Below are 18,167 nucleotides of genomic sequence, written 5' to 3'. Positions count from 1 at the left end.
TGATACAGAATTGAAGAGAGCAGCAAGGGTCATTGACCCATGGGTAGTGCCGGTAATGCAAGCAGCTGTGACATGAACTCAGTCCCTCCATTGCTGCTTGTTTTGAATCACTATTTAAGAGCCTCACTCTTATGTGGGTTTTGAACTAATATTTTTTTTCGTTTACAAAAGGCTCTAGTTACCTTCTGGTTTGGGTTTTTTGTTCCATTTCAGTATATGCTGGTTTGCTCTTCAGCATAAAATTTTCTTTGCCTCTCCAGTTTTCACTCTCCTGGTGGATTATAAAGTTGTGGTTGTTGCATTATGGTCTTTTCTTAAGCTGTTTTATTCAGCCTGCAGATTTGACTGTGAAGAGAAATGCACATTAAATTATTTAGTATGAGCTAATTTTCGTAAGGATTTCTAGTGTCAGAAGCTGCATATTTTCAGGGTCTTTAGAATTAGAAATATGTATAACACAATTGCTTCTTTACCTGTGCACACTGAGAATACAGAGAAGCTTTCGTGTAGCTATTTTTTCAATGTGCTTATCTTTCTAGAGATGCATCTTACATGTTGCAAACATACATGTGTCTCCTATTTCTATAACTGCAGTAATTAAATGATAATTAGCCCCATCTCTGAGAGCTTGGCTCTAATTTAATACAGTCTTCACAGGTGGAGAGCTTCTAATTTTAACTCCAGGACATTTCTGCTTGATGCAAGAGCTTTTGATAGCCAGGATTTAAAGCAAAGAGCTAGGCAGTGTTTTCCTCTTGGCTTTATCTGTAGCTGGCTGCTTACCTTCTCTGTCTTTCTAGTAAATGTTCTGTTACCTTCTGTGTCTTTCTAGTAAATGTTCCCTTGAAAAAACAAAACTCTTTCTTTCTCTCTGTATTTTTGGTCACCCCATGAAATTTACCGTTCTGTCATTAAAATTCTGATAATTTGGGAAATGTTACTATATAATTTTTTTGGAGGAGATGAATGACAGTTTGTCCTGGTAAATGCGGTGTCACTGAAGTATCACTATTTGTACAGTCCGTAACACAATGAGGCTATGCATGACTACAGCTTTTACATCATGTTAGATCTGAGACAGTTGGGACACACTAATGTTTTCTTTTGACTAGATTTAATTATGTAGAATTAGGTACTTTACTAAGGTAAACACTGATTTAATTTTTTTAAAATCAGAAGGCAACCTGACGTGGCAGTTTATTATTGGAGTCCAAGAAGAATTTTTATAAGATAAAACCTTGCTATCAGGTTATAATATTTAATTTTTGCTCCTTGGCTTGTTAATGAAAAGAGCAACAAATCTGGAGGCTACTTTCTGGGGAAAGCTCTGAAGAGCTATTTCTGCCTTCCTGAAATACAAATATATGCTTAAGTTAATGTATCCTGCCTTTTGTAAGTAATACAAAATCAGTTTTACTATATCAATGTGTGAATAAAATTTTCGTTCCAAAATAGGTGGAATTCCAAGATGTTGTGTAAAAGTATCTTTGTTACCTGCATATATTCCAGATCACCAAATTAACAGCTTTTGACATTTTTCTGACTTCTCACGTTCCTAACAAGCACATGGCTTCTGCAGTGGCAAGGAAACCGACTTGTACACTTTTGAGTATGTTTCACCCAAAACCCGGACCTCAGCAGGCTGAAGGGATGGTTCCCTTTTGCTTGAGGCACTTGATATTGTCAGCTGAATGCTGTCCTACTGCAGGAAGACTGGGTTTGAGCCACCACACATCCTTCAGGGAAGCTGTGTGCAAGTGCTGGAAAATGCTGCCATTTTCTGATTTTTCTTTGTTTCTCCTCTCTCCTGAAAACTGCAGAGATGTGTTTAAATGTCTGTGCCCAGTGGTGTTTTTGGAAGAATTACTGGCACACCTGGAGCAAGTTCTCCATCATCTCCAAGGATTTTGCATTAGGCCTTGTGAGTGGCTGTTGTTGAGCCACTGGGTGGCATCGCTGCATCGTTTTGGGTTCATCAGTGCTTCATTCTTCAGGAACATCAGAAAGATGCCAGCTGCCCAAACAAGACAAATAAGCAAAAGAGCTCACTCTGATAATATAGTAACAAAAATATTAGCTGTGCCATTCTAGTTTTTTTTCTTACACTTTATATTAAAATAATTAATATGCTTGCTTGTATCTTTGATGTTGGTACTTCATATTTTTCCATTAGTGCACAACTGGTAACACTAGTTAAATCAAGTGCAGAATCCACTTGCCTGTACACATAAACAATGACAGTATTAACAGTGGAAAAAATACCATGATTTTGTTACTTAATATTGCCATAATGTTTGCCTATCTATGCCATATTACATGATATTCTACAAAAAGAAACCTTTATGTGACTTCAGATAAAAAGAGACCAAGATGCAGTTGGAAGGCTGTGCTAATCTTCTTGATTTCAAGTGGATAGTGTTCATAACATACATTTCAACAGTATCCATGTGTCTGTGTTTTTCAGTGTATATCATCTCAGTACTCATATGAGGTTATCATATCAACTCTGCTGTTAGGGGAACTATAATATAGCAAGGCTAATGTGATTTGTATAAGAGTACTTGGGAGATCCTTATGCAGAGAATTGAATCTAAATACTCTGACCTAGATCATTTTGCATGTGGAGCACAAAAAAAAATTGAAGGAAATTTTATATTAATTTTGCCTATTGTGTGTTCAACCCTGTAAATTAACATTACTTTTGAAGCTCCTTCAAGGTCTGTATGTATTTCAAAGGTAGAGTTTTCATTTGAGAATGATTCCGCTCTTGAAAAAACGTATTCTACAAGATAGTTGGGTTTTCTGTCCCTTTCTTTCCTCAAATTTTCATTTAATGTAAATTCCTTTTTTTATAAGTGTGTATATGTATTTATTTATCTTCTGTCTTCCAGAACAGTTTAATTGGGATGATTATCTGAAAGAGACTGAATCAGTAGCTGCCCCTCTGCATTGTTTCAGACAGGTATGCCAGATACTGTTTAACGTGTGTGTGTGTGTGTTTGTGTGTATTGTATGCCTGTTACAGGGTGATCCTAGAAAAACTTTCACATTTAGACTGCTTGCAGACTTCCCATTTGACTTCTTTTGATCTGTAGTTATCAGTAGCTTACAGTTTTGGCAGTTACTAGCTACGGAAGTTTTTTCATTCTTGGTTTCTGCCTCAAGCCAAATTTTGAGGGTTTCATTAAAATTGTTTCTTTGAACTCTGTTTTCCTTTAAAAAAAAAGACTAGCTAATGAAAACAGATAGCCTTGTCAGTGTTCAGAAATGTTTTATATTTTTTCAATAATCTTAGCGCTACCATGGTTTTAGTGAGAATTAAAAATTTGGCTGATTGTCAGAGGAGTCTTTGCCCCATTTTTTGAAAGATTTCTTTCAATTCTGTCTAGCTGTAAGATGTGTGTGTAGTAGAGTTGAGTCACCACTTGTTCCTGGGTATCTAATATATTTAATTTTGTCTTTCTGAGCAAAGTGCTTTCTACTTAGGGGTAACAGATACTAAAATTTTAAAAAAAATCAAGTGGAATATATAGGAATACAAAGAAAATACTGGATTTATGATGAAGGGTGTTTAATGTACTGTTTTGTATTACTCTGTACCCTACAAGTTTGATCCCCCCTACCTAGTGGTTTAGTACGTATTTGCAGATGCAGTTTTAATCTACCATCTTGTGTAAGCTAATGACCTCCAGTTGTTCAGCCCTCTGGAGACTGGGTTGATCTCTTTTGGCATCTTTCTCTCTGTTTTCCCAAGCTGAGGTGTATCTTGTCTGTGTAAAGTTAAATAGGATTCATTTTGGTCTGTGTGCCTTCACTGTGTTAGGAAGATCGTTGCTAAGGAATTGGATTGTTCAGGTTCATAGAAGTGTAATAGGTGCTACAAGCAGTGCATGTCTAGTTTAGTGGATTGCGCATGTTCTGAAATTGTTTTCTAGGGTCTGTTGGTGGTCTGATTGTACTGTAAATGATACTGGCCACCAGTGGGGGCCCAAATAAAAAGCAGCACGAATTGAAGAGTCTGAGAGAGAGAGGAACCATCACTAGATGAGTCTGAAGCAGTTGCAGGAATGGAGAATTAGGAGAGAGAAACACAAGTGGTAGCATTTCCTCGTGCTAGATCTTGAATCTCAGCTTGCTCTTTGCAGATGAGGATAAAGGGCAAAGAGCCCCTTGCATGCTGCTTTCAGTGAGGGGGAGCTAAAAACACTGGTGTTAATAGCTCTGAGTGGAGCTGCAGAAATTAATTTCACAGTATGTGTTTTTCACAAGGCAGACACCTCAAACTCCTCCTGGATAGAGACAGAGGGTGGTGTGTTGTACCTGGATCTTTCTGAGGTTAATGCCATACTCGGAGACCATAAACCACCATGACCAGAGTATGCTCCCAAGGAATGTAACTACTGTAGAAAGCTGCTCAAAAGCCTTTCCATGTGCCTTTCTTGCATCTTCCTGTCCCTAGTAATGCTCAAGAAGTCTGAACTGAGCAACCAAATAATGCCTTGCATAGAGGTGCTTAGGTGACATGCATTGACAGAGATAAATCCATGTGACGTAGATTGCTTAAGGAGTGTGTGAGTTGAAAAGAAGAGCTTTAATTTATGTGCACAGCAAATTTCAAAACAATTTGCTTATGCAGATTTTCATTTTTTCTAAGAGTCAATCTTTAGGTGGAAAGTGACATGCAATGGTGATAGGTGCAGAGCTAGATCCTCTCACTACATAATATTTGTAGATTTCAGAAACTAAAATGGTTGTGCTTTGCCAAGGACTAATTTGAATTTTATTGGGTTACACATGAATTCTAGATGTCATTATTACTCTGTGTAATGCAAAGAAATACACTGCTGTGGCCAGCCAGAAAATAAAGTGCAGCTAGAAAATTAATTTGACAATTACATCCAGAATTTGTGACCTGTGGGAATTTTAAAAGTTTAAATTTTGTAGTAATTAAAAATTACCTGGGGAACAATAAATTAAAGCCTCTACCATAAATTAGGACAAAGACAGATAATGGAAATTGATTAAAGTATTTATCTTAATTTAGAAGGTATTTTATCTGTTGCTTTAAGTTGTTTTTAATAACTACTTAAAATTTCAATGCACTTCATGTTCCTTTTTCTTGCCTTAAACTTTTTCCCAAGCAGTTGAAAATTTTAAATGTAAAAGCTCAGTCCCTTGTGGTTTGAGCAGAACTTAAAGCAAAGCTATTACTGAGTGAGGTTTTTTTATTTTATTTAAAGACAAACTAGCATGCAGGACTTACCTTTTTAGTAGAATGAGTTGTTGTCTTGAGTTGTTGGTATTTAAACAAGCTCACCTTTTCCACAAGCAAAGAAACAAACTCCCCACTTTCTCAATTTCTGTTGTTTTTCCTGGTTGTACAAAATAACAGCTTGACAAGCAATATCCTGAAATTGAATTGCCCTTTAATATGCTTGGGCTCTCCTTTCAGCCAGCCAGCCTGCTGTCCGAGTTCAGCACTGGCAGATGCTCACTGAATTTTGCTCGCCTCTGACTTTAGGGCTCAGGCTCCTCCGGGGCTTCCGCTGTGGATCTAGGGTGTGTTGTAAATAGTGCACCTGCACAATATAGCAAGTAGAGCAAGATGTAATTTAGAGATTTAAATGTGGTGGAGAAAAAATATCACTAACACTTGTTGCAGGAGCAGATTTCTCCTGTCTTTTCCTGTGTCCTCAGACAGGTAGGTGCACTTTGTCTGCCTGCTGTGAGATCCCCACCTGACCTGGTCAGGCAGACACGAAGGGACATAGGAGTCCTGTGAGTGTGAATGCCTATGGTTTTGGGTATTCTAACATTCCTCCTGTATTAGAAGTCAGACTGTGTTAGTCTGGATGGGGTAGCTACTGGGTTTAAATGTCATGGGGAAGGTGTCTATTCAAAAACAACTTTGTACTGAAGAGTTGCAGAAAAGAGTTTCCAGGATGATAGGAGAATAGTCATCATCTACTAAGAGAAATTTCAGTGCTTGATTTATTTACATTGTTGAAAATGTACTGAGAAAGGGTCAGTTGTAGCTTTTGGTTTTATTTGCTTAAAAAAAAAAATTATGATTAACTGATGGCCAAAAATTCCATCAATAAAACAATAAAATTTAGGCTGGAAATGAGGAGACAAGTAAAGAGAATAGTGAGAGGCATTCCATCCCAGTTAGTGTTAATACAAAGTTTTAAACATCATTACATGTCATTTGCCTACAATATAACAGAAGGCAAGTAATCAGACTGCAATCCAGTCAATCTCTGCCTGTAGTGTGTTGATACATGAGTAAAAAATACTGTCTTTTGTTCAACTTTAGCATGTGACAAAAAGTTCTTCCTAACAACCAAATTGCATTTGTCACATTTCTTTTCCCTGTGTTAATTAAATTGGCATTGTGTGTATGTTTGTGATTATATTCAGTTCTCTATGAATAAGTACAGGCTACAGTTTTCATCATAGCACGGAAGTTTTATGCGTCTTTAGGACTGTTTTCTTTCTTAAAAATGTTAACACTAACTCCTTTTTCTGTCTTTTTTTTTTGTAATGTAAGCTTTTTTTTTGATACAGAAGGCTCCAAATTTTGTTTAGATTTCCAAAATGTTATTGCAATGAGGATAATTACTTCTTTTGAATTGGAAGCTAATAAACCTTGTGGTTGGGATTTTTTTTATTAATGTGTGTGTTGGTTTGTGTTTTGGTTTTTTGGGTTTTTTTTTGTTGAACGTCATGTTTCCTAATGTCCTTGTATTCCATTCACTTCACTCTTGTGTTCATGTCTTTCTGAAGGTTCCCTTGTTACCCTACTTAGCATCCTTATCTTTTTAGAAATCAATTATGCTTATGCAGTTGGTAGGTTATCCAGTTGCCTTTTCTGACTTGCTGCTAGACACTCAAAAGTTTAAAAGCTTCTTCATATTTATAATTTTTATGCTGAGTTTGGAGAAAATAAAGCTGTCTATTGAACTGGCTAGTAAATTCAGCAGTATTAACAACTACAAGAAAAAGTCTTTTGCCTTTTATTGTAGTCTAGAATTCCACCTACGAACGATTTCAAAGTTGGTATGAAACTGGAAGCCCACGATCCTCGCAATGTTACCTCAGTTTGTATCGCTACAGTCATTGGGATCACTGGTGCCAGGCTAAGGTTGCGGCTCGATGGAAGTGACAACAAAAATGATTTCTGGAGGCTTGTGGATTCCTCAGACATACAGCCCATCGGGACCTGTGAAAAGAAAGGGGGCATGCTCCAGCCTCCACTTGGTAAGTAACAAAGCTGCTGAACAAATGTGTGTGGAGTATTGCTTTCAGAAAGTCAAATTCACCTTTTCGTCTTGGCAAATTCACTGGTATGAATAGCTCACCAAACCATTATTTAACTGAAAAAGAGGTAAGTAAACTAATTCTGACTAAGTGAATTGTGGCTTTTTCTTATTTTTTCATTCTTCTGGCATAAGAATGAGCAGTTTTGTTTGTTGTTGGTTTTTCTTAATAGGCCCTTAATATTAAATGTGCTCATTCTGTAAATGTTCCCCCACACACAGCCTGCCTTATGTGTGTGTATACAGTGTTTTGTTGCGTGATGCCATGCATGCTTCTTTTGGGAGCCCTTGGAAAGAACTGGAGAAAGCCAAATTGCACCTTTACTTTCATCAGTGCATCCAAGCAGCTCACAAGAGGGCACTGGCTGCTGCAGGCCTGGGAAGCTTCAGCAGGCTGCTGAAAGCACGCCCCTGCAGGGCAGTCAGGATGTTTCCTTGGGCACCAAGCAAACTGATTGTGTTCTAGGACAGGCAGCATAAGGTGGGTTAGTGCAGAATTGCAGCATTCTGCTCTGAATTTTTACTCTGAGGTAGTAAAAGCAGCACTCCAGAGCTCTAGCAAATTGCAGGCTTAGGCTGCATGATATTCTTAGTGTCTCAAATCAACATATGTTCAGGAATGTCAGATCAGTTTTGTCATGGCTGGTTGTGAGCCCAACAAATGCTTGTGAACAAGGTATAGCTTTCTTAGGCTTAGAAATACCATAAGAACTTCTTTTGCCTTCCATGAGCAATATGAGTGACAACATTGTGTCTCCCCAAACTGAGAAATAGTGCTTGGGTTTAGACTTACTGAGGAAGTTTATTAAATAGGGAATTCTACAAAGCAATTCCTTGTTACCTGGTGAGTGGTCAGAGATAACTTTGACTAAAGCGCTAGAGGTAATAAAATGTGACATTGCCTTTCTTTGCTGTGATTAACTTGTATATTTAGATCTGCATTCTTATATTGTATTTGTCAATAGCTTAAGCTTCTATGTATGGAAGTATTTAAAGATTTCACAATGATCTACAAATAGTTTTGCTTTTAAAAAAGAGGAGGAATAATGACCAAAATTTACCCAAACACTCTCTCCCCTTTTGTCTTCTCATCTTCTGTAATTTTAAGATGCAAGAAATAATAGAAGTAATAAACTCTAAAATAATAAAAAAAAATTACTTGTATACAGAAATTGGTTGCTGCTGCTTTTCTGTCTTATGCTTGTGAACCTACTTTGGTGCCATCAGTAATTTGTAGAGAATTCTAATTGGAGGTTTAGCAAGGATAGGTATTCTTTCTCTCAGTAGCCTCTCAAAAAGCTTGTCATCCTGCTTTGGAAGCAACTTCCAGATTTTCTGTTTGAAAGATGAAGTAAAAAATATAATTTCACTACAGTATGAATCTTGATTTGCTTGTAGAGAGACAGGCACAGGAACAGTTTAAGACTTCACATAGATTTTTGTCCTGTTGTAGTCCTTCAGAAGCACAAGAAAATTAATGCAACCAGGGTGCCAGTCTAGAAAAATATTGCTTATGATAGATACAGTTTGAGCCCAGAAGGGCTTTTTTCCCCCTTCTTTCAATGGATATATAGAAGCTTTGGTTGAGTACAATAGAAATTCCTGACATCAGGGAAAAAGTTGTTTTTTTAAATTTTTTTTTTAAGAAGTTTCTCAGTTTAACCTCTCTGAAGTTCATGATATAACCTTCTAGAATGAATGAAGTGATACCATTATAAAAAATGGAAGAGTATGGAGGTTCCTTCAGCTGTACACATGTACAGTGTTAAAAAAATACGTCTTCAGGAACACAACAGTTTTTAAAATGTGTTTCTAAGCCAGAGTGATGAAGGAAACAGCTCTGTGTATGTATGATAGGGGCAATCGATTTGTTAAGAGGAGAAACTTTCCATGATCATCAGTGGAAAGGTTGATGCCTTCTGCTCAGATACTATTTCTTACTCTTATGTGGCCGGGCTGCCTGCAGTGCAGCACCTCACAGGCAGCTGTTTCCATGCACTCAGGCATGTAAGTTTACCTGCCCTCTGAACAATTGCTGATTATTCAGAAAAGAATGTGAGTGCCACTATTTTGGCCCTCCTGCCCTAGATTTTTCTAGAGATAGGCTGAATTCCAGCAATCAAACATTCTGGCATACCTAGATAAATTTTTGAAAAGCCTTTTTGGCAGTTTTACAATATCCTGTTCCTGGGTAAAGCTGGGAGCTAATTGGGTGTATAATTACCTCCTGTTAGACATTTAACCAACGAGTTTTTTTTTCCTGAGTAGTAGGGAACCTTCTGGATACCTAATGTTCCACTTCTATCATAATAACTAACTAAAATAGTCCCTCCTACCTGATTTTTACATGGCTTTAATTATGCATGTTACATAAGGGTTTTGAGAAAGTAATTATTGCAGCAAAGTGTTCCTGTTCCAGCCTCTGTTTTCCATAGCTTTTCCATAGCTTTTTGTTGTTGAGAGCTTAATCTTCTGAGCAAATTATGTTACACATAGCATTTTCTGTTTTACCAGGACAACTTAAAGGCCAAGTGAAGTGACTTGAAACTGTTGTTTAGTTGTCACCCCTCTGTCTTGCTTGTATATATTTGCTGAGCTACCAAATTGGGAATAGTGTTTCAGTAACCACACATGTTCAGGTTTTATGAAGACTCTGGTATGAAAGCAGGCCTGACAGTCAGCTCAGTGGTCCCTGAATTATGACACCATTTATCATATAGGAGCTCTGCATTAATTTAGGTGTTGAATAGGTGGTTCTGGCTTGAAAACTGTTTATTCTACTGAAGATAGCGTAAAGCTATGAGTTCAAGAGCCATTATAGCATATAATCAAATTTTAAGTGAGTGAATTATTTAACTGTTGAAGAATTGCAGATACGGTCCACCTTTCTAGTTACAGATTTTTAAGACAATTCTTAAAGATCAGTTATGAGGGAACTCATGAGCTCTTGGCAGATTATGATACTATTTGCTTTGTGGAAAAAATTCCAGTTTGCTGTATTATGTCTGTTTCTCTGCAGAACTGTTCCAGACAGCTAACTGCTAAAGAAGCAGAAAAAAATGTCCAGTATGTCTGTTATCTTACTCATTACTTTAAAACATTCATTTGAAAAGCAAAGAAAGCAGAAGTATTTTTTGTTTGTTTTGTTTTATCTTTTAACTGGAAAGTGGTTGATTGTGAGGGAAGATTATCTGGAATAAGAAGGTTTTCAGCCAAACCTTTGTTCTGTTTGAATAAGGTAGTTCATCTAAACAAATTTGATTGTTGTTTATGATTTTTATTCACTTGTTAATGAAGAATAATGAAATAAAAACACCATCTGGTTTATGCTTTTCGATATGATACATGATTTATTAAAATTTTTTTTGGTCACTCTTAGTTATGCTTTGTTTTTATGGTTACTATTTCTTTTAATGAGAGAGGGAGAAAAACCAGTTGCACTGTCTTTTTGTCTGTGGTTTGCTGAAAGAATAACAAGACTCTCAAAAATAAAAAAGTATCTTCTCAATAAATGAGCTAGAACCTGAAGAGAAAGCTAGGTGCTTGTGCCAGGGAAGTTCCACTGGACCAGAGATTGTGTGGGACAACCTAATGGTCTCCTGTACTAGGACTTGCGTGTCATTAAATCCTAGAAATTAATCTGTAATACCTGACGTTATGATGAGTGATTTTGCACTCAGAATGGAAAGGAATTGCACAGCTTTCTGCAGCGACAGCGACGTGTTCATTTCTTCTTAGCTGCTTCTATTTTGGCCAAGTCTGAAATAGAGGGAATGAGGCATTAGTCAAATAGACTTTTTCTCCTATTGTATTTTACAAACTGAAAGTAGGGCTGTTTGTTTGGTTTTTTGTTTGTCCTCAGGGTTCCAGATGAATGCATCCTCTTGGCCAATGTTTCTCTTAAGAACTCTCAATGGAGCTGAAATGGCACCTGCAGCATTCTTTAAGAAGGTAAGAGGAAAGGCTTTTGTAGTAAACAACTTCCTGTCAATTGGTCCATGGTTACATTTTTTAATGAGGATGCTAAGATATTACTCTGTTGTCTGCAGCAAAGATGGGGAAGACAAGACTATTATTTAAAATTACTTTGAACTGGATTGACGTGCTATGGAAGTAGACAGAAAGGAATCTGCTTCTAGTCCGTAGAGAGGGCCGTTTCTTTTCCTGAGCTGAGACTTCAAAGTGTAGTGTGTTACTTAGAAAAATTGTTTGCTCCTTTTTTGTCTTATGGATTTTAGATAAAATGCATATCACATTTCTTAACAGCACTGTAGTCATGTGAATGTGCACAGGAGTAAAAAAATTTAATGGGGAATGAGACCCATTGGAATACAGTAGTGCTTGGAAGGGTTTTGTTAAACATTTTCATTGGGCACACACTCATAATTTAAAATGTTAGGAAGTAGTTGAAAATAGCAGAAAAAGCCTTTCAGTTTTTTAAACATGGCTCTTGAGCAAGTTACTGTGAAATATGGAAAATTATATAAAAATAACAGTAATATTAAAATTACTTGGTTCAGTTTTTTGTTGAGGTGATAAAACCCTGTTGTCATACTGAGTGTGTGTTCTTTTTTGGATACTGAGAGTGATACTGAGAAGTATGTCAGCAAATCAAACAGTTTGGTTTAGGCCTGCAATCACATCACTTGGTGTTAACTTCATATAATTATAATTTTTTTAGATAAGATAATATAAATTTTCTGAGGCATGACGAGCCATGCTTCTCTGTGCTAGCCTGCAGCACATCTGAGATGGGCTTGGATAATAAGGTTCTTGAGGCTGAGGTGGTAATTTGTGTTCTGTCAGATCGCAACTCCTGCTGTGGAAGTACACGGATACCAGTCACATTCACTTGATTTTTGTTTTTCTTGTGTCCACTTGGAATTGGTCTAAGGCCAAGTGAGTTAACAGTGGCCTATAAATAATGTCCAATGCTAATGAATTTTTCATGGATTAATTAAGAGGTAAAGCTTTTACCAGACAGTTATCAGTCCCCAGAAATATCCATGCTCTGCAAACCTCTTCTTTATTAGCATGTAATAATTTCATTTTAGTGTCTTGGCTGTCTTGCTGCCCAGACATAATGTATTGGTTGCAACCTATTGCTTATGTAAATACTTTTATCAGGGTCTTTCTGTCATGGAGAATTTTGCTAATTATCCCAGCTGTGTTTTGTGGGAATAGAATGAAGATTTTTCTAGTGCAGAAGAGCAAAGGCTAATTTGAAACATGACTAAGTTTTCTTGAATATGTTTCTATAACTTCCTGAGAGTAGTGACTATGAGTAGTAAGAACGTTGAGGAAAAAAAAAAGGGCTGTTACTTAGTTTTGCTTTTTTTTCAAGAGGTCATAGAAATACAAATATTCTACCATGCTTATTTTTGTAGGAACCACCAAAACCTGTGCCAAACTGCTTTAAAGTTGGAATGAAACTTGAAGCTATAGATAGAAAGAACCCATACCTGATTTGCCCAGCAACCATTGGAGATGTTAAAGGAGATGAAGTTTTTGTTACATTTGATGGTTGGAGAGGAGCATTTGACTATTGGTGCAGGTGTGATTCTCGAGATATTTTCCCAGTCGGATGGTGTAGCTTGACAGGAGATGCATTACAACCACCAGGGAACAATGGTAAGATGACTAATAATATTGCTTAATTGTTTTTCTCCTCAATTACAGCAGAATTTTAAAAACCAGCTGGCTGTATGCAGATAAGACTGAAGATTTGATTTGTGAGTAGCAGACAAGGATGAAATGTCGTTGAGTTTTCGTTATGTAGCTTAAAGCTAATAGAAATTGCTGGGAAACAATTTTAGCCTGCTCATAGTATCTCTAGGAACATTATTTATTTAATAGTGTTAGCAGGACTTCTGATGACCTCTAATTTTTGTGTGCTTGTATAGAATCTTGAACTAGGTTTGTACTATTGATAGAAACATGCTCCTGTTTAGTGATACTAATATATTGGCTGCTGCAGCACTTTATGTTATGCTAACTACTAAGTAAAGTAGTCTTTGCTTCTGTGATGATTGTAGGTCTAAACTATATATTTAATGTTTCTTCTTTCATACTCACAAAATTCTGTCTTGCAACTGCCTATTATGAAAGCTGTGTCATCCTCTTGCCTTTAGGGATGTTTGTTGATCAGGTGATAGTGTCTCTTTAACTAATGGCTGCTTTATAATGAATAACTCTCAACCTTAGAAAGAAGGGGAATAACATGAAGAGGGATATCCCTCAGTGTAATCCCTTGGCTCCTCTGGAACTGCTTGTCAGGTTTCTGTAGTGTAAGGCTTTTCTGTCAAACTGTTTGAGCTTTTCTGTCCTCATCCCATTAAAAAATGTCAGGAAGAGAGGTTTTGAAGGAGGGGAATAATATTTTAATTAATTTCTTTATTAACCAGAATGATTTGTTCTCAGTGAGAATTTTCATAGCTGGTGTTAGGTGAGTAAGGGACAAATAGATTGGTGTCACAGAACACTCACTTGGAAGTAGGAAGGGAACAGAAGCAAGAGGGCAAGAAATCAGTAATGTTTCCTGGCCTTTCCATCCCCATTATTTTTTTCAGTCTTTTGCTAGCAGATCAAGAACTCTATAGTTCTTGGAAGTAGGAAAATCTAACTGGAATTAGCTATGGGTACCTCTGCAACCTTGTTCTCACCTGCCTGTGTGAAGTTGCTGCCAGGGGTCATAGTACCTGGAATCGTGTTTAGCCCATTCTGGCAGATTCAGCAAAGGAGTAACTGTGTGTAGCTGTACTGTCCAAAATGATCTGCAGTGAGAGGGAAGGGGAAAGTCAGGTGAGGATGATGGACACTGGATCACACTGGGACCACACTGACCTTAGTCTTAATGTTTCTGTGCTCCCAATCTCTGAAGTGTCTTTCTCAGCTTCTTCAGAAGGTTGGCCTTGTCTTGGGAGATCATGAATGAGATAGATGTGTTATTACACTTAAGCTAACTATTTCTTTACTGTGGGGGTGACTGTGCACTGGAACAGATTGCCCAGAGAAGTTGCAGTCTCCCTCACTGGAGGTATTCTAGAGCTGTCTGAACACAATCCTGTGCCATGTGCTCTGGGATGACCTTGCTTGAGCAGGGAGATTGGACCAGATGACCCACTGTGGCCCCTTCCAACCTGACCCATTCTGTGATGTACAAGAGGGGCTGTGTAAATAAGTGGCATAGAATTTTTAAAACATGTTTTTTGTGACAGTTTAGATTACTGAGTCCAATTTCATCTTCTGGAAAGAATATTATTAAATTGTTTAGTCTACTCCAATTTCACTGCTGGAAAGCCAGTGATATTTTGAGGTAAGACATCCAGATTTTTTTTTTTGCCTGACTAGTGCTTGATAGAGCTCAAGGTTGTTTGACGATGAGTAAAGCTGGTTATGTAATCCAGTTCTTCAGGTAATAAACCAAACAAAATTCAGACTTGAAATACCTATCCAGTGAGGATACTGTTGCTTTGAAATGAGAAACAAAAACACTCCAGGCATTAATAAAATCTGAAGCAAGGTTCTTACAGACTTATAGTTAAAATTGAGAATTTTGGACGTGTAGTAGAAACTGAATGCAGAGAGGTGCAGGCTGGAGTGGTGTTTATTTTTGTTTCCAAAAGTGAGGCCAAAGTTAACTGCAGTTTTATTGAAATTGTGTATTCATTTTTTCCCCATTCTGAGCATAAATAATTTGTTATTTCTATTTTCCTTTGTGGTTTTTTTTTTGTTTTTTTTTTTTTTTTTTTTTTTTTTTTTTTATGTTTGTATGTGTTATACACACTTGTTGAATTTACATATCTGGATGAAATATTTTTTGCTCTCAGGTTAGGTTTTTCACTGTTATTCGATTGCTGTTGAGCCATTAAAGAGCTGCAATGACAATCCTTTATTAAGATTTAAATAATAGCTTCAAGAAGAGTATAATCAAGCCACTTGAATTCAGAAATATCATGATGCTGTCAGGATTCTTCATTACATCACACTAACATTGACTACTCCTGTTGAGGGAGAAAATATTACAGGTACTGCATTGTAGGAATTTCCTTGGAGTATTGAAGTGTTATTCTGCTCTGGACCTTTTTCCTACTGGTTACCTCAGTATTTCTGGCTTGAATTTCTGCAATAGAAAATGAAAATAATTGACTTAAGAGTGGTTTGAATTCCAGAGTGAATATGAAAAGTATTCTTGATTTTTCTAAAGCTGAAAGGTATTTAAATGTGTTAAATCAGTACTTAGAGGGCTGAAAAAAAAAAGCCTGATATTTTAGTGAACATGCAAAGCCAATATCCTGCAATCTAAGTATGAAAGTGATAAACGATGCTTTAAATTTCATTCATAGCTAGGACAACAATTTCCTGCCATGAGATGTATTTTGGGGTATAATTTAACCTTTTAAAAGAGAGATTAAATGCAGTAAGGGAGACAGTATGCAAATCAGGGAAGAATGTATTTCAACTGTCTACTGTCTTAGCCTTTTAGGACACCCAGAGAGAATGTAGGACCTCTGCCATGTGAGATGTTTAAGAACAGGCTTCTAGGATGTGGGTTATTCAGGCCAGATTATGTGTTATTTTTACTCTTTAAAACTGTGTCTTTTGTACCTCTCATTGGTATGAGACAGCTCATGAACTAAGATAAAAGATAATACACAGATGTTAGGTGAAAAGTTGTTTGGACCAACCATTAGCCTTCAGACCCTAATATTTGTGTTTATGTTTTGTCTTTGGTCCTTATCAGAAAGTGTGACTTCAGTGGACCTGACTGAATGTCAGGATATGTGCACAGTGGTATGAAATGTACCATTCAATATTTATACTATCAGAAGCTGTGCTTAGCTAATATTGTAGTTTGTGTCATTAGAAATATCTCCAATAGTACTAATTGGTTGCGTGTGATTTGACTTCAGTGCTTGATGTTGGCTTGGCCCGCTGCCTCAAGGTTAATATTTTAAGGATGCAATAGATTGTTTTCTCTGTGTCTCTTGGTCATTTAAATGCTTTTAGAGATGACTAAAAAACACATAAACTAACGAAAGAGATTGATATGGTAATGTCTGTGCTGGACCAGTCTGAAGGATGATCTGTTCTTGAAGGCTTTCTCCAGCACTGGCTGAAAGCAGATGTCTGAAGAAAATCATAAGCACATAGGAGACAGGTTTGCACAAGTGTTCCTAGTATCTGTCCATCTGCAGCCCAGCTCCTTCCCAGCCCAGAATAATGCTTTTATGCTGATTACCTTCTCAGGTACTCAGTATAAAACGGGAGGAACTTGATCTAACCTGTTCTATTATATACTGGAGCCGTCTGAACTTTTAGCACCTACAACATCCTTTGTAGCACCTACAAAATAAGGCATTCTCTACTTGGGTATATTTTTTTGGAAAAGGGGATATTCCTTTTCCTTGCTGGTAGTTTCATTTGTTGTCCTTGGTTTCTTGTACTGAAACACGTTCTTTTCTTATTCTCAGTACTTTTACAGGAAGATTTTGGTTTTGTTGTTCAGGGATCAGTTTTATTCTTCTGGTCACCCTTGTTCTTCTGTACTGTTTCCTTTCCACTTACAGCATTTTTGAACCACTGGATCCAGAAGTGCACAGTATATGGAAACTTAGTGACATAGTGGTGCCTTCTGTTATGTTTTCTGTTATGTTCCTTCCATGATTATTCATTAATTGGTATTTGGGATTTTTGGACTTACACTGATATTGTGTGCTTCCTTGGAGTGAGTAAGAATGCAAAATAAATTCAGTCTTGTTGTTTTAATGTTACCTTCTGCATCTGCTCATTCTAAAATCTGGTAATCTCTTGGGTCCATGTAACTTATGCTTTTGATATACTTTAAGAAGGCTTTTAGAGTTTTATATCCTCTGCATGTTTTTTTATTCACTCTTTTTCTAGGCCAAATGTATTGTACTCTTCTATTTAACCGCAATAGATTGTAATTTTTACTTTACTCTGTTGAATAATAGAAATCTGTTACTATACCCAAGAATATTCTTGATATTCATGTTGCTTGTTGTGTTTTGAGGCTTATGATTGAAGTAAGCAGCAGGTGACTGGAGATTGTCAGAACAATTTCTATTTGCTGCTTCTGTATAAATTCATTTTACTGTTTCATTATTACATGTAAATGGCAGTTACTTAGGCAACCCACCTTTTTATTTATAATAGAAGTAAAACCTTTTTCATAAAAGAGAGAAAACAAAAGAACAACTGGGGACAAGCCATGTGGGAAGCAATAAGCAGTTTCCCCTGCAAAGTTTGATTTCAGTGTTAAGTGGTATCTATCATTTAGATATGAACAGCATCTGGAAAGAAGGGGATCCGTTTCTACATATCCATGATCCCCCCAGCATTATGAAGCTGGATTTTTAAAGGATAAGTGATGCAAATAACTTAAAAAGTCGGAACTGCTCTCTGTGTTTCCCCTGCAAAGTTTGATTTCAGTGTTAAGTGGTATCTATCATTTAGATATGAACAGCATCTGGAAAGAAGGGGATGCGTTTCTACATATCCATGATCACCCCAGCATTATGAGGCTGGATTTTTAAAGGATAAAGGTGATGCAAATAACTTAAAAAGTTGGAACTGCTCTCTGTGCTCTAAAAATTTGGGAGGCCAAAGGAAGATGATAAAATAATTTTAAAAAACCAACCAAAACCATGATACACTGTAGTTTTTACCATTAGTCATATTCTTTCTTTCCTCTGTCTCCCCCTCTTCCACACCCTGCTGTTGAATAATAGAAATCTGTTACTATACCCAAGAATATTCTTGATATTCATGTTGCTTGTTGTGTTTTGAGGCTTATGATTGAAGTAAGCAGCAGGTGACTGGAGATTG

At 36.9% G+C, this 18,167-nt stretch overlaps 1 protein-coding gene across 1 annotated transcript in view; it reads left to right on the top strand.

Annotated features, from left to right (window-relative positions):
• Positions 1-18,167, top strand: part of SCML2 (Scm polycomb group protein like 2) — a 72,760-nt gene that overhangs the window by 23,150 nt on the left and 31,443 nt on the right. Inside the window, exons 4-7 of the mRNA XM_041472493.1 lie at positions 2,892-2,962; positions 7,026-7,260; positions 11,182-11,270; positions 12,707-12,950. Of these exons, the coding sequence (XP_041328427.1) occupies positions 2,892-2,962; positions 7,026-7,260; positions 11,182-11,270; positions 12,707-12,950 (639 nt within the window). The remainder of the gene's footprint in view (positions 1-2,891; positions 2,963-7,025; positions 7,261-11,181; positions 11,271-12,706; positions 12,951-18,167) is intronic.

Source organism: Pyrgilauda ruficollis, unplaced genomic scaffold (genome assembly GCF_017590135.1).
Source record: "Pyrgilauda ruficollis isolate IOZ18807 unplaced genomic scaffold, ASM1759013v1 scaffold29, whole genome shotgun sequence".
Taxonomy (NCBI): domain Eukaryota; kingdom Metazoa; phylum Chordata; class Aves; order Passeriformes; family Passeridae; genus Pyrgilauda; species Pyrgilauda ruficollis.
Note: the sequence above shows the minus strand (reverse complement) of the source record. Positions and strands in the feature narration are given on the sequence as shown.